Raw genomic sequence first — 18,067 nt, forward strand, 5'->3', positions numbered from 1 at the left:
ACACCCATCCTCCCATCACCCTCGCCGTCCGTGTCCCATAGACGCCCGTCCTCCCATCACCCTAGTTGTCGATGTCCACTAGACACCCATCCTCCCATCACCCTAGCTGTCAATGTCAACAAGACACTCGTCCTCCCATCAACCTAGCTGTCGGTGTCTCCTAGACATCCGTCCTCCCATCACCATAGCTGTCTGTGTCCCCTAGACAACCGTCCTCCAATCACCCTTGTTGTCGGTGTCCACTAGACACCGGTCCTCCCATCACCCTAGCTGTCGATGTCAACAAGACACTCGTCCTCCCATCACCCTAGCTGTAGGTGTCCACTAGACACTCGTCCTCCCATCACCCTAGCTGTAGGTGTCCACTAGACACCCATCCTCCAATCACCCTAGCTGTCGGTGTCCCCTAGACGCCGGCCCTCCCATCACCCTAGCTGTCAATGTCACCTAGACATCCGTCCTCCCATCACCCTAGCTGTCGGTGTCCCCTAGACACCCGTCCTCCCATCACCCTAGTTGTCGGTGTCCCCTAGACACCCGTCCTCCCATCACCCTAGCTGTTTGTGTCCACAAGACACTCGTCCTCCCATCACCCTAGCTGTCGGTGTCCACTAGACACCCGTCCTCCCATCACCCTAGCTGTCGATGTCAACAAGACACTCGTCCTCCCATCACCCTAGCTGTCGATGTCAACAAGACACTCGTCCTCCCATCACCCTAGCTGTCAATGTCACCTAGACAGCCGTCCTCCCATCACCCTAGCTGTCGGTGTCCCCTAGACACCCGTCCTCCAATCACCCTAGCTGTTTGTGTCCACAAGAAACTCGTCCTCCCATCACCCTAGCTGTCTGTGTCCACTAGACGCCGGCCCTCCCATCACCCTAGCTGTCAATGTCACCTAGACAGCCGTCCTCCCATCACCCTAGCTGTCGGTGTCCCCTAGACACCCGTCCTCCCATCACCCTAGCTGTCGATGTCCACTAGACACCCGTCCTCCAATCACCCTAGCTGTCCGTGTCCCCTAGACATCCGTCCTCCCATCACCCTAGCTGTCGGTGTCCACTAGACGCCGGCCCTCCCATCGCCCTAGCTGTCAATGTCCTCTAGACACCCGTCCTCCCATCACCCTAGCTGTCGGTGTCCCCTAGACACCCGTCCTCCCATCACCCTTGTTGTCGGTGTCCACTAGACACCCGTCCTCCCATCACCCTAGCTGTCGGTGTCCCCTAGACACCCGTCCTCCCATCACCCTTGTTGTCGGTGTCCACTAGACACCCGTCCTCCCATCACCCTAGCTGTCGGTGTCCACTAGACACCCGTCCTCCCATCACCCTAGTTGTCCGTGTCCCCTAGACACCCGTCCTCCCATCACCCTAGCTGTCGGTGTCCCCTAGGCACCCGTCCTCCCATCATCCTAGCTGTCGGTGTCCCCTAGACACCCGTCCTCATATGACCATGGATGTTGCGATGACGCCAAGGGCCGCACACATTTTTTTTTACTGTTAACCAAGAGACGTTATGATAGACCTTGTGAAGATTCGCGGTTTTTGTTTGGTCTGAGAATGGAATGTATTGTCTTCATGGAAATTACCAAGGCGTTTTAAAGGCAATATTCAATCATTTGTAGAGTTGGTATTTTCTTCAATAGAGAACTTAGTGAAGAAATCGCTCGAGCTGGGGCCACTTTCGAAAGTAAGGACCATGTCTGTATCATATTCGCATCCACTCGATGGTTAATGGATAGGGAGAATATTTATAATGGCATAAGAGAAAAGAAAAATCTAAAACAGAACACGACATAATAACGAAACCGTATTTCTAACTTAATAACGATCAAACGAGGCCGAAGTACGAACACAAATATATAGATACGACGATGAAAAGGCAAAATCAGGTAGATATACTGAATACCATTAGGTTAAAAAGGCAAAGGGATAATGTGGAACAATATATGTATGGAAGAGACATTGCAACATAGCAAGGGTTGTTGGATAGAAAAGAAGTTACCGTCAGTAGTAATGTAGTACACTTGAACATCGGTTCATGATGTTTTACCCACCAATGAGCTAGTTACCGATATACACTACACGCTAAATTGTCTTACCGTTTTAAATCGAAAACAACCGACAAATCTTCGAAATTGTAATAAAAATCGAGGAACTCTCGTGATACTGTCCTGAAGGTGAAATCAAAACACCGAGCAAATATTTTAAACATCCCTTGTGTTCTTTCAATTTCGCTGAAATACGAACAAACTAGGAAATATGCTAACTTAAATGTTGTCGGAAAGGTAGGTACAAAATCAAGAAAACGTCTATGAAATGCCAGAAACAAACCTTTATTCAATTTCTGTCAAAAGCAAGCATTATCATAGAAGAATTGAAATGCAATGTATCAGATATGCAATTATAATAAATTTCAGCTTCCCAACCAAATTGAATCAATAAGATTTAGATGAAAGCCATAAGCATTTACGTTAAAAAAAAGTAATAAAATAAATCCTTATTGACAGCACACATTTGGTACGATACATAATGGACAGAGGCTAAATGCCTCTATATCCATATCAAATAAGTAAAAGATGATTATTCATACAGATATGGAAGACCTAACTATGGAAATATCTCCCAAAACAGCAATATATTCAGACGATTTATTATCATTATTTCTCTTTCATACGATCAAAGTAATAAATGGCCTTTTGACATCATCAGGTGACAATGATATGACTTCAAAGATTTCCTACTTAATAGCAATAAATCTAGGATGTTGAAACTATACATAAAAAGCGACCAATGAAATGCGTGAAAAAAATTCGTTTAGACTTTTTGATATAAAAATTCCTGCAGTAGTTTTAAACAAGTATAGAATGTGACTAAACTGGATTACCTAGATTTCCATTCCTAATTTGGTCGATGAAGCAGGAGACTTTTAATTCAAGTGTTTCCATGAAAACCTACCGGCTTTATTCGTATTTGCCCCGTCTCATCGATTTTGAATTAGAATTACGGGTTCATTTTAATATTAAAGATTGTATTTAATGTCGTTTTGTTTTCATAGTTGAGTTTTATATTATAACAACTGGATGGTTAGATTATATTAATGTATAAATATGAAGTTGAAAATACAGTTATGTTATATGATGATGTTAATTTATAAAGCTCCTTTTGTGAAATAGACTATATAAGTACCAAAATACCACACGAGGATATTGTTTAGTTCTGATAAAAGAAAAGGGGAAAATCATTGTAATGGACCTTGGAGCATGTCGCTCATTCCTCGACATTCCTTTGCCATATCTAGATCTAAATAACTTCAGAAACATTTATGTTAAATGGATATAACTAATATATAATATGTTCTTTCTATTAGTATGGACATATTGTAAATAGGATTTTTACTTGTGAGCGCTTCCAATCTAAAAGGGATCAATCTTTACTTGACACGTGTAACTACTTCAGAATCGCCTTCGTATTGGATTTTTGGCACCAATTTTCAGACAGTGTTTGTGCGTGCATTGAAAACAATGCGTTAAACAAATGTTGTTTGAATTTCCAAGTGAAGTTACGACGTTAATCAGATTTGCAAGAGGAGCGATCGATCATGTATCTGAAGTTTTCGGTTGTGAATATACGTGATACTAAACTATATTCAGAACTAAAACTCCAACGCTGAACAGAAGCAGGCCGGATAGTTTGAACGAAGATCCGGTACATTTAGGACGTGATTGAGACGTCACTTCAAGAAAGGACGAGTCACAGTTGATATCGTTGCACGCCGTCATCGACTGAAAGTCAACATGGATGTTGTCCACTTGCGTATACATGTAAGACTACCGTTGATCGAATCTCCAAGTGACGTTATAACATTCCTCAGACTCGGGAGTGGGACAATTAGAGCATTAAGGTCGAAATCCGATTTCTGTGCAAGTACTATGTTGACACTGAAATCTGTGCTGGTTTTTGCTACCTCGTGGAAGCCATACCAAGCAAGCCCATTCGCTGCCCATTTCTGTTTCAAGGCAATTGCATCGACTAGGCGACCGGCAAAGATATCAGGAGTGTTATCCATAGACGCATGTTTCTTCACGATTACCTTCACACGCGCTAACTTGTTGTCGGTAAGGTCAACATTTGTTGTATGTTGTTTGAGACATCCATACACAATTTCCCAGAAACTTTTCATGGCGTCGACAAAGGCATCAGTAAATCCACCCTTGATTGTCCAAAAAATCGTCATTTGGTCACTGAAGCTTAAAGGACAGAATGGTAAGCCTGAGAAGCATTTGGAATGTGACGCAGATGTCACGTTCTTTATAGATGTGCACGTGATGGCGAGGTTTTCCCATGGACGTAATATTGGCACCAGCACAAACTGGAGACATTTACTGACAGCACCAATCCAGTCTTGACCGTTTGTTGAAATTGAGTTTTTATGATCGGCATACAGATCGCAAAAATTCTTAGCGAGGATTAAAGCATTTGCTGCACTCGACCCTGGACACGGATAACGCTTCTGTAAACAGTCGTTATACCAGGAACAAGTCGTACCGTTAGGACTGAAGCACCAGGACGGCAGTGGTACTAATGATGCTGGTGTGTGGCTGGTATCTGTTGGATTACAAGAACACAGACCTCTCACAGAATGACCATCACATTTGTCATATCGTTCACACATACATTGGTAGTAACAGTATCTAGTGCTTGGAGTGCCCTCGCATGCGTGCCTGTTGTTTGATTTTATCTTAATGTATGTGTCAGTAAGGCAGGTAGCCCATTGGTATCCAATGTACCCCGAAACACGCAAACACACTGCATCACCTGGTGGACCGTGAGATGGGCTGCATCTCCTAGACACAGCCGTGATGACTCCAAACATTGCCAACAAAAGGAAAGTCCTTACAGAGATCATGGTACATATGGTTCTATAGCCCACCTAGTAAATGGCCCGACGTATAAATGGCAGAGTTATATAATGTCTGATCAGGGACTTTGGTCTTCTTAACGTGTGGTACTTTATGTGAGAGTAAGCAGTACACCTCACCAGTGTCAAGTTCTGAAGCTTAAAATTTCTCTCGCTTTCTTTTCATGTTCAGTGTCTAAATTTGTTTTTGAGAATGATTAATCTATACATAGTGTCATGTATTTAGGGGCCATTTAACTGTTTATTCTGTATATAATTTGTTATGCATTTTATTAGCCTTGGCTCGTGGACAGAGTTAAAGAGGTATTTGGGCAGCTAAGTAGCCATAAATAATTGTTGTGGTTCGGAAGCTGTAGATTAGAGTGACCGTGTGAAATCTTGTGTGGAGAAGTCTAGTCTGTGACATCACTTGTTAGGGAGGCCGAATGAGCTGACCTGTAGGTCAATCTAAAGTTATCCTTATCAGCAGCCTCGTTTTAGATACCAGGATTCTGACAAAGGGGAGCACATTTAGACTAGGGATTTTGGAGAGAGCGGTCAGTTGTTAGTTAGTCAGTAGCCAGCGGTCAGTAGTGAGCAGTTCGTAGGACTAGTGAGTTGGAGATCAGACAGTAAAGAGGTCTGGAGGTTAGGGTTTTATAGTAGAGAATAGAAGTGAGCAGATTCGTTGAGATCTGAGAGTTGAGAATATATTCCAGAGATTGGATAGTTATAGTAGTCTTAGAGTAGTTTGTGGTAGATAGTGTGAATAATAGTGTGTAGTTTTAGTAGTTGGAGTTAACAACTGAGCAGATGTACAGGTAGTAATAGAGAACGATTGGAGACTAGTGTGGAATGCCTTGATATTGATTGATGAATTTATTATATGATTTATGATGTAAATAAAGTGTAAATATAATCTTACATAACTTTTGTTCAATTAATTTTGAACTGGTGGCAGCGGTAAAGACAAACGGCGAGATACAGAAACGTAATACTGGTACCAGTGGAGGAATTGTTAGAGTTTGCAAAACTTGTAACACTGGTGGCCGCGGTGGGATTTAGAGTTGACAAAACTTGTAACACTGGTGTGCAGCGGAGGGATTAGGACTTTAACACGCAAACCCGGAATTGAATTCGCCTTTTGCTACAAATTAAGTGATTATTCATTTTCAAATTTACAAATGTCTGATGCATTCGTATATGGAGTCAGAAATATCGAGGAAATATTTTGTTAAAGAATAAAGATTCGCCACATCCTCAGGAATTAAGTATGGGAATCAACACAATAGTGTGGTTCTTCTTGTTATTCGTGAGTACTTATTCCTCAATTTGTAACGTCAATGGCAAATATAATGCGGCAAACATTTATTTCTTCTTACAAAGAACAGAACAATGTCTTCAAGAAACACATTGTGATTCATTGGAATTTGAGAAAAGTAGTACTCAAGAATTAGTAAAAGTGTGGGACCCAGGGATATAACAAGATAGAACAATGTTGTTTGTGCTATGGTCATCTGAAATTAGAATGGACACATATACTGTGCATAAGGAATTACTTCAGAAATTATTGTTTAAATATAATAGTGAGATAGGATAAGAAACTTGGATATTGTGAATGCTGAATGACTTCAGTTAGGATAGGTATATTGTCGGAGATTTCAAATTACAGCATCGCTCAGGATTGACACGAGTATTGAGGATTTATTGTGCATCTTCATGATCCTGATTGGTTCGATGATTTTGATAGGAGACAATAAGGGAATATCTTTAAATTGATTTCATGGCAATTAAAGGAATGGTTCAGTTTTTGACTCTGAAAAAGTAGTCAGAAACATGAGGATGAAGCTATGGATGTATTAATTTTGTAACTAGATACATGTAGTATTTTCTATATCAGTGAAGTTGTTGACAAACAAGCTTGTGTTGATTTTAATAAATGTCAACCTAAGTCTTGCCGGTTCACGTAGGCGAGGTGTTTGATCACTTCATGTCCGATATTTTGTGGAGAAAATACTAGATTTCTAGAAATGTGACCCTGGGACTGATCTAGGTGGGAGATCAGCATATGAGAAGTTGACAGATAAAATGATAGATAAACAAGAGTTCATAAGCACCGGAGAATAAATCAACAGGATGGATATAGTAGTACCGGGATGCTATGGTTCAGAGAGAGGATCCTAATATAATATTGGAATTATATTAGAAATGTGTTTGTACATGGAAGTGTCCGGGTAGAGATAACGTCGCTGCAGAAAGTCCAGTAAAGAGAGATATCTGGATTTGGTTGGATTTATTGCTTTAGAGAGGAGGTGCTGTATGTGAAGTTTGTCTGTATTTTCACGAGGAGTTTTTATGCCAAGTCTAATCACCGCATCCGATCGTATTGTGTTAAGTCACTCAGAAGTTAGGATGGGCCTAGATTATATAGTTGGCTATGTGAGTGATGTCCAAGAGTAAACGGATACGATTTAGGAGCATGTGAGACCGCATTTGAGAAAAATGCACAGAGACAAAAACGTAGTTATGACACCAGAACAGAATCACATAGTTACCAAGAGGGAGATTGTGTTAATATTTTAAAGTGCTAGAAAAGTTGCGAAGTGTCGTAAGCTGATTCCAAATGTACGGAAAGGACCGGTTTTGGTTTTAAAGAAAATCAGTGATTTGTTATATGAAGTAAAGGTACAATTCCCGATTGGATTGCAAACATGAAGACAGAGATGAACAAACCCGGAGAAAGTTGTGTTACTAATGGAAAGACAGAACATGTAAATAAAGAACATGTAAGAAGAAAGAAGTGTAAAAATGAGTCAAAAACCGACAGGGGTACTCTCAAGGGAAACAAGGAAAAAATTGGTACAGGAACAGAATAACAGTGATTATTTACGAAAAGGCGTTAGAAACAGAAGGCCCCCAGTCCGGTTTGGCTTTGATTAACTGTCTAAATGTAGTGTTGGCAATGCCAAAGTAGACTCGTATATTTTGTTCAATGTTCTACTGGGGTTGAGTTTGACGGGATTAGGACATTAAGGAAGAGCAGTCCGGAGGACTGATGGGTAGCTGATTTCATGGTCAATCCAACATCTTTTGGAGACAGGGTGTTAGTGTGTCAGTGTCAAGTGTCGGAAGTAATTGTTGGAACATTTTAAGCCCGTGTTCCTCGTGTCAGACACAGCTTTGGTAAAGTAAACAGCTTTTAGTGTCGCCATTTAACTTGGCCATTTTGAAAATAAATTTTGTGAAATTAGTTCTGGAAAAGTCAAATTGAACATTAGTCAGAACATGTGTATTTTGGTTCATTCCTGTTCCAGACTTCGAGAAAAGCAGATGTAAATAAGTTTTGGTTGACATAAAGTTAAGGGGGATACAGATCTAAAGGGGAAAATGGATAGCAACAGAGTATTTAGATCTAATTGTCCTGGAACTCCCCTTCAAGATGAAAGAGGAGCGACTGTGGACGACGCAATAAGAGAGGCACTCAGAGGGTTTTCTCCGATAAGTGTCACAGACGGGGAACAGGACCATCCTTGAACAGTAACGGAGTTGCCACAGGTGCCATCTAATACTCCAAAAAGGGTGCGTCTTGAGGCGTCAGAGCAAGTTACATGTACTATCAGCTCAAGATTGGAGAGAATTGAACAGGACATAAAGGAAATAAAAGAATTTCAATTAACTTTGCCAGGATTGATACGAGACTCCTGTTCAGAAGAAACAAAGACATCGGCAGAGTTCCATAAGAACATCGCCAACACCGTACAAAAGGATATACAGAAGGTGTTGACAGCAATAAAGATAATCAAAGATTCTCCACATGGGTCACCGCCACTATTATCAAGTCTCTGGGGAATCATGCAGCATATGACGACAGAGCTTGAACAGCTCTCCGCCAAGGATCAGTGTATTCAAATGGGGAAAAAAATGAGTTACGAAAAAAAAAATAATTCGTAGTGCTTGCTCAGTGTTATAAAACTGACCACAATAATGTCAGTTTACGAGTAAGTGTTTTGGGCAATATGACAGTTAGATATTTGGATTTAAAGTGATTATTTCTGGGATTTTACAGTTTGTGTAATTTTAACTTTAAAGTGTTAAATTGACCATAATAAAGTCAATTCACTTGTGCAATGTACGTGTGGTGGAAGTAAAACAGTTTGTGAATAGTTTGGATGTAAAATAATTATTTCCTGGATTCATTTGAAAACATTCAATGGAGATAATTGTTTTGGAATACTTGAAAGGAAACACTCGATTTGAAACTGGCCATAATAATGCCATTTTTCATATCGCATGGATTTATATCATGTGGGCTGTGCGGTTAAAAGGAAACGTATAAGATGTATTCTATAGTCTGGATTAGTTTGGAAAATGATGTCAATTTCACAGTCATAGTTGTGTTCATAATGGGAAAAGGAGGGGATATATGGTACAAGGAACTAACCACTTGGCATGCCTGCCCGAATGATGACCTGGAAGGACCAAGGACAACCGGATCGAGCTATGGAGACGGGAAATGATTGCAGTTTTATTAACAGTAAAGAACTGTGTTTACTAAGTAATCGTACTGTTGATGGAATTAACAGAACAGTAAAGAACTGTGTTTACTAAGTAATATTCCTGTGAGTGGAATTAACAGAACAGTAAAGAACTGTGTTTACTAAGTAACATTCCTGTGAGTGGACAGTAAAGAACTGTGTTTACTAAGTAACATTCCTGTGAGTGGACAGTAAAGAACTGTGTTTACTAAGTAACATTCCTGTGAGTGGACAGTAAAGAACTGTGTTTACTAAGTAACATTCCTGTGAGTGGACAGTAAAGAACTGTGTTTACTAAGTAATATCCCTGTGAGTGGAATTAATATAACAGTAAAGAACAGTGTTTTACTGAGTGACATTCCGTGGAATTAACAAATTAAGTGTAATAAGTGATTTTATGAAAAATATATGGAACTGTGCTAAATGTAAATAGAGATATATATTGAAATTGGATTATCATGAGAACATTGACAACAGTAATTCAATTGAATTCTTATGACTTTAATTACTTGAGGATTGTGTATAGTGTGAATCAGTGAATGAATGATATCATGCTCTCGGGAGTTCGCATAAACAGGTGGGAGATAGTGTCATGTATTTAGGGGCCATTTAACTGTTTATTCTGTATATAATTTGTTATGCATTTTATTAGCCTTGGCTCGTGGACAGAGTTAAAGAGGTATTTGGGCAGCTAAGTAGCCATAAATAATTGTTGTGGTTCGGAAGCTGTAGATTAGAGTGACCGTGTGAAATCTTGTGTGGAGAAGTCTAGTCTGTGACATCACTTGTTAGGGAGGCCGAATGAGCTGACCTGTAGGTCAATCTAAAGTTATCCTTATCAGCAGCCTCGTTTTAGATACCAGGATTCTGACAAAGGGGAGCACATTTAGACTAGGGATTTTGGAGAGAGCGGTCAGTTGTTAGTTAGTCAGTAGCCAGCGGTCAGTAGTGAGCAGTTCGTAGGACTAGTGAGTTGGAGATCAGACAGTAAAGAGGTCTGGAGGTTAGGGTTTTATAGTAGAGAATAGAAGTGAGCAGATTCGTTGAGATCTGAGAGTTGAGAATATATTCCAGAGATTGGATAGTTATAGTAGTCTTGGAGTAGTTTGTGGTAGATAGTGTGAATAATAGTGTGTAGTTTTAGTAGTTGGAGTTAACAACTGAGTAGATGTACAGGTAGTAACAGAGAACGATTGGAGACTAGTGTGGAGTGCCGTGATATTGATTGATGAATTTATTATATGATTTATGATGTAAATAAAGTGTAAATATAATCTTACATAACTTTTGTTCAATTAATTTTGAACTGGTGGCAGCGGTAAAGACAAACGGCGAGATACAGAAACGTAATACTGGTACCAGTGGAGGAATTGTTAGAGTTTACAAAACTTGTAACACCGGTGGCCGCGGTGGGATTTAGAGTTGACAAAACTTGTAACAATATACATTGTTGATAAATGTACATAGCGGAACCACTGCAAGCGAAACTATGCAATACAGTAGAAGTTTGATTTATCATGTCCAATATTTCAATTCCTGTAGATGGTATATTATATCTTAGGTTCGTGTTATCTAGTTTATGCGAGGAAAACGACCTCCTGAATCACTTAAATACAAACATATGAATATCCCCATAACAGGTCTAACAATAACAACATGTAAGAGTCACCTAACATACAGATAAATAAATTTTGTGTGACAGCATGGCTGAACGTAAATGACACTGTATCTATAAACACAAAGCCGGAAGTGAAACGAGAACACGTGACTAAAGGTAGTCATCGGGAGCCTTTAAATCAGATCGGAATGAAAGGTTGTAACATGAGAAAATGTCATCACCACACGGCCTACACAAGAATTCAGAAGTGGAAGGAAAGAACATCATTCAAGATCAACCTTGTACATAAGCACAAAACCCAAAGTGAGACGTCATCCTTCAAGCTTAACATCTTTTACATTTATACGCGTTAGAATGCGATTCCCTCACTGTCATTATAGCGCCTTACTTTACACAGAGCATGGTGACGTAACTAGAATGTCAGGTGATAACTCTGTTTTTATTTTTTTATTTTTCACTAATAATATTCCGACTACAAAGCTGGATACAGATGATTCCTGACACGGAAATATATCGAAAACTATTCAGAATAGTGTAAGATTTCAACAGACTTTATTTACGATAACAGGTTAACAACAATTAAACAAGTCTACATTTAACATAGAGAGGGTCACACAGATCCCTGTTGTAGCCGTCCCCGCTCACAAAGACCCGGAGAGGCCACCAAACGCTCCAATTCGACGAAGTTTATGATACCACACGTCCTGCTGGTTCATAGCTTGGGTCGAAGTGCGCGAATCGCATCTCCCGCCACAGGAAAGTCCACACAAAGGGAAGTAACTCTTCCGAGATTCCCAACAATAGGATAAAAGATGAAAAAAGGGGTGAGGGAAAGCTGGTAAGCAGCAACTCAATAAAAGCAATGATGAGATAAGCATAATAGAGTTTGTCATAACAGTCGACAGTGAAATGGCCCTAACCGTAATATAAGTAGACTAAACATGGACAATGAAGATTTCGGGTTAACGATGTGAACTTGATATGTGGATCTATGGAACTAAAACAGAATGTCTGGCGAAATTAATATCTCGTTCTTTTTTTACATGAGCGTTTCACGCTTTGCATTCATTCAAAGATTGCTCTTGATGTATGATGGTAAACTGATTGATTGATCAAGTATTCAAATTTTGTAATGTATTTAAATAACAGATCAATAGGCTAACATGTATGTGAAGAAAAAGATACAGACGTCTTTATAACCTTTTTTTCATCTAAATATATGCAACAAAATTTGATTTTCTGTCAGTTCTGCTACGACAAAAATTCGTGAAATAAGACGATGTAAGAATGTTTAAATACTTATACCAATAACAGTATCTATTTTATTCATTAGTCGGGTCATGTAGCTTTTATACAGTTTTTAAGAGAGTTCTACTAGAGTACAAACAGGGGGCCGCGGTGGCCGAGTGGTTAAGGTGTCTCGACACTTTATCACTAGCCCTCCACCTCTGGGTTGCGAGTTTGAAACCCGGAGAAAAACCACCGGCCTACGGTCAGTACCTGGCAACTGCACCACATAGGTTTCGAACTCGCAACCCAGATTGGGAGGGCTAGTGATAAAGTGTCGGGACACCTTAACCACTCGACCACCGCGGCCCCCTAGTAGAAACCACCATGGAACCATATTCGTAAAGCAAGTAGTCAGAACAGCAAGGTACCTAGGACTTGACCATCGGTCAGTCTCAAAACCTTCACAAAATTTGTAAAACGGAGAAATGTTCATGACTGTGCTCAGTCATCCAGTCCAACTCTTCAGTTTGAAGCTGTATACAGAGCTGTTTGTACTCTTTTGAAGGCAAGAACTCTCCATTTGTACAAATTGAACACCATCTAGTTAATGTATGTAGACTTTCTAGGATCGTTTTCAATATTAATTATTAAGCTAAATTTTAAATTGTATAAGTATTATGCATGTTATTTTTATTATCGTTGTTAACTGACTTTACATGTTTTGTGCCAAAGATGATAGAAGATGTAATTGTACAGTTATTGTAACAAAGTGCACTGTTTTAAAAAATATATCTCATTACTAAGTATTTTTTGTTGATTTATGGATTTTATTTATTAATAAAATTTAGAAGTTATCTACAGAGCTGTTTGTACTCTTTTGAAGGTACCAAACCGAGGGGAGAGATTTAGTTATTTGAGTAATCACAACCTAGCAATAATCTCGTGATGAGTGGTGTAGAACCCAGCTTTCCAGCTCCGAATACCGAGCTAAACTTCGGAGCTCGGACGCTCCTTCTTAACAGCAACCAGAGTTTCGTTTATCACTGAATTAGACATGCTTAGAATACATAATAAATTGTCTTATCATTGTAATGTAAACCTTAGTAATAAAAACAAGCGATAAACTCTCACAGTTGTAACAAAAATCGAGAAACCACATGCTACTTGATACAGAAATCGAGAAATACTTAAATAAGTAACAAATCGATAGGTGTTTGTTGAGATAGATGAAATCGTCAACAGAACAAGTGTACCAAGTGATACAAACAGACCGGAAATCTACTTATATTGTGCATGTTGTTGCTGAAGAAAGATACACTAACGATAGTGAAATGAAATGTGACACTTCCATTGATGAAGTGATGTAATGAGATGACCATTGTTGTACGGTGAAAACATGTGATTGAAGTAAAATCTGAGATACATATTATTTTCACGTTATTTTGATTAAATAAATTGCGCCTTCTCGAAATCATTCTTATACACAGGACAAAATAGAATTTCCTGAATGTGAAATCAAAACATCGAGCAGCTGTTCTTTTAATGTTCCTTTGTGTGTTTTCAGTTCCACGAGAAAACGAATAAACTTTAAATTTTATGTAAAATAAAACATTATCGGAAATATAGGTAAATAATCAAGGAAAGGTCCACGAAATTCTAGAAACAAACCTTTATTTAATTTCGGCGAAGAAAAACAAGCATAATCACAGATGAACTGTAATATCAGTTCAATAATTGTAAAAAATTGTTAGTCTCAAACCACAAACAATTAATAATATTTAGATAAAAGCTGATAGGCATTACTATAAAAAAGATCAATGAAGTATTATTGACTACACTCGTTTAATATACATAATAAGTATACCATAATTGTTCATACCAATAGAGCAGTCTCACTGTGGAGACCTCTTCCGTCAATACAACAATAGATAATAAAACACGAATTGTTAGTATTTATCCATGTCTTATCGTTTCGTTGTTATGTATTTTATTTCCTGTTGTTTTTGTTTACATACTCGAGTATTATTAACAACTAGGTGATATTAATGTATAAATATTCAGTTGAAAATACACTACTGAAAATGGTATACGGTATGATTATGTACAGATAATTATTGAAGCTCCTTGGTGAAAAAGACATACAAGAGTTACCACAAGGACACACAAGGAAAATGTATAAAATCTAAGTAAAAGAAAAACATGTCAATGGGCTCTAGTCATATCCTCGACAAGCGCTGTATCTAAACAAATCAGAATTATCTAAAGCTATATCAAAATGTCCTTTTGTTTAGATCTACCTTCAAGGAAATCATCGGTGGGTCTAAAATTTATGTTGGCAGAGTACACATAACTGGATTCTCAGCGAACTATTTCAAATGATCCAACATGGTGATTTGACTGTTTGAGAGTGCTTATATACCTAAACAAAATGTTCTGATGTGAGTTGTAACAAAATAATAGAATACCGCTTTTCACTCTGCTTACAAATCATTCATCCTATGCTGTGATAATAATTCCGACGAGGATACAGAGTACGGTTGAATATATTCAGCAAGAAATCAAACTTAGAGAACGTGCAAGATTGATACCTTGAACGTAGTTCCGTCACTTCCATGACTTCCAAATCCTACGTGATAACATTGTATGTTGTCATCGAAAAAATGTCAACACCGACGTCGTCCACTGAAAAATATGCGTTAGCCTACTGTTAATCGAATTTTCATTTGATGTGACGACGTTACTCAAATTTGCGAGAGGTACGGATCGGTCATTCACGTCAATATCCGGTTGTTTGACAAATATGACGTTGACATTGAACTTCCTGCTGGTCATTGTTTCCTCATGAAAGGCTGCCAAAGGAGCCCGATTGCTGCCCATTTCTGTTCCGAAGCGATAACATTGACTATTTGATCGGCAAAGGCATCAGGTTTGAGTCCCTTAGAAGTCTGGCTGTTCACAGTTATCTCCACACGCGCTAGCCTTTTGTCCGTTAGGTCAACATTTGTTTTAGGTTGTTTAAGTCATCCATACCAAAGGAATCCGTTTGCAGCCCGTTTCTGTTCCGAGGCAAGTGTTGCGTTCCATAGACGCATGTCTCTTCTCAATTACATGTACCTCAAAACACGATAAACTGTTGGTACGATAAAAAAAATGTATTTGGTCACTAAAGCATAATGGTATGTGAATGGTATGTCCATGAGGCATTTGGAATGCTTGTCTGTTTCTATGGTGCCAGCAAAATATATACTGAAAATTATATAGCATGCACTGAATCGGTTAATTTTTACACAAATTTACAGCCTTTTGAATTTGTATGAAGCCTCATTTCCATGTGTCTTCAAACCAATTCAAAACACTTCAAGTCTATCATCTAGACATCGGAAATATCATAACTCTTCAGAAACATCAATCTGATTCTTTATGGGTTACATTTTTGTTAAAATACCGATGACCTAAATACAATTATCTCTACCACGCACGGAATTCGACTAGAGCCAATAAAGTTCGTCTAAAATTGTCGATTGTAAATATAGGTGATACTAAAATATATTCAGAACGAAGACTCCAATGCTGAACATAAGCAGGCCAGATAGTTTGAACGAAGATCCGGTACATTTAGGACGTGATTGAGATGTCACTTCAAGAAAAGACGAGTCACAGTTGATATCGTTGCACGCGGTCATCGACAGAAAGTCAACATGGATGTTGTCCACTTGTATACATGTAAGATTACCGTTGATCGAATCTCCAAGTGACGTCATAACATTCTTCAGACTCGGGAGTGGGACAATCGGAAAATTAAGGTCGAAATCCGATTTCTGTGCAAGTATTATGTTGACACTGAAATTTGTGCTGGTTTTAGCTACCTCGTGGAAGCCATACCAAGCAAGCCCATTCGCTGCCCATTTCTGTTTCAAGGCAATTGCATCGACTAGTCGGCCGGTAAAGATATCAGGAGTGCTCTCCATAGACGCCTGTTTCTTCACAATTACCTTCCACACGCGCTAACTTGTTGTCGATAAGGTCAACATTTGAAACATTTGTTGTATGTTGTTTGAGGCATCCAAACACAATTTCCCAGAAACTTTTCATGGCGTCAACAAATGCATCAGTAAATCCACCCTTAATTGTCCAAAAAATCTTCATTTGGTCACTGAAGCTTAAAGAACAGAATTGTAAGCCTGAGAAACATTTGGAATGTGAGGCAAATGTCACGTTCTTTATAGATGTGCACGTGATGACGAGGCTTTGCCATGGACGTAATATTGGCACCAGCACAAACTGGAGACATTTACTGACAGCACCAATCCAGTCTTGACCGTTTGTTGCAAGTGAAGTTTTATGATTGTTAAACAGATCGCAGAAATTCTTAGCGAGGGTGAAAGCATTTTCTGCACTCGACCCTGGACACGGATAACGCTTCTGTAAACAGTCTTCATACCAGGAGCAAGTCGCCCCAGCAGGACTGAAGCACCACGAAGGAAGTGGTGCTAATGATTCTGGTGTGTGACTTGTATCGGTATCGTACGGATCACAAGAACACAGACCTCTCACAGAAGGACCATCGCATTCGTCATAGAGTTCACACATACATTGGTAGTAACAGTATCTAGTGGTGGGACTGTTCTCGCATGCGTGCCGGTCGTTTGATTTTGTCTGGATATATGCGTCAGTAAGGCAGGTAGCCCATTGGTATCCTATGTATCCCCGAGCATGCAAACACTTTGTAGAGCCAACTGGGCCGCATTTCCCTGACACACTCGTGATGACTCCACACAGCGCCAAGAAAAGGAAAGTCCACATTGAAATAATGATATACATTGTTTATGTCTGGAACAACAGCTGAAAATGTCACGTTCTGTGTAGGATTGCCTATCTTATATAACGGGTGTGATGTTTATATATGAAATAATCTCCCTGGCATATCAGGAATGTTGCTTTGTGTGAGGTCCTGTTTCAAGTACCACAGTAACTCTCTTTACCAGTGTTGAATTTGACATTCATTTTTTATCATAATTTTTTTTAAGCATTTGCCTTTATACTGATAAGATGTATTAATCAATACATCGATTTTATCTAATCTGCTTAACAGGACATTCCTTTGTTCGAACGGCAGATATGAGTTTCCACAGTAATGTATTCTGAATGACGGAATGCCTCTTTAAAACTATTTTCAGACATTTTTGCTAAACATACTTACAACTACATAAGCTCATTCATGAAATAAAGTGTGTTCGTACAACTACATAAGCTCATTCATGAAATAAAGTGTAACATACCAACATTGATCTAATGTGTTTTGCTGTCGTTGTGAGCGTGATTAATATAAGTTGACATAACTTGATCGGAAATAAATAAAATTAACGGTAACATTTACAAAAGTATACAGTACAATAATTAACATAATTATACAATGTAAATGAAATTGATATCTTTGTTCAATGGTAGATCTACGTGGAGTGCAGTTTCATGTGATTATTTAAGGGTCATCTATATAGCAGCATAGTGTTGAATTTCAAACACGAATAAATACCTTAAGATTTAAACAAAAAATGTCATGTAATATACAAAAATGTTTGTTTGGACATGTAGCTTCTTACAATTACCAATACTATGCTATAGATGCTACCAGTTTCTTCTGTAGAGTAACTTTGTGGTAAGATTTGGCATGGAATAATTCTAAGTCACGCAAATGATGAAACCTGAAAATAGCCATGCTGTTATGTTCACAAGTGTCTATAGCACAGGGTAGGAGCATTTGTTTGACCGGATTTTACTGTAT

General features: G+C 39.0%; 2 protein-coding genes across 2 annotated transcripts; both read right to left on the minus strand.

Annotated features, from left to right (window-relative positions):
• Window positions 1–2,848: 2,848 nt before the first annotated feature.
• LOC117335638 lies at window positions 2,849–5,128 on the minus strand. Its single transcript, XM_033895775.1, has one exon. The coding sequence runs from the start codon at window positions 4,909–4,911 to the stop codon at window positions 3,781–3,783; it is 1,131 nt and encodes a 376-aa protein (XP_033751666.1). The 5' UTR covers window positions 4,912–5,128; the 3' UTR covers window positions 2,849–3,780.
• Window positions 5,129–16,236: 11,108 nt separating this feature from the next.
• Window positions 16,237–17,112, minus strand: LOC117336532. Its single transcript, XM_033897144.1, has one exon. The coding sequence runs from the start codon at window positions 17,104–17,106 to the stop codon at window positions 16,237–16,239; it is 870 nt and encodes a 289-aa protein (XP_033753035.1). The 5' UTR covers window positions 17,107–17,112.
• Window positions 17,113–18,067: the final 955 nt, after the last annotated feature.

Source organism: Pecten maximus, chromosome 10 (assembly GCF_902652985.1).
Source record: "Pecten maximus chromosome 10, xPecMax1.1, whole genome shotgun sequence".
In the NCBI taxonomy this organism is placed as follows: domain Eukaryota; kingdom Metazoa; phylum Mollusca; class Bivalvia; order Pectinida; family Pectinidae; genus Pecten; species Pecten maximus.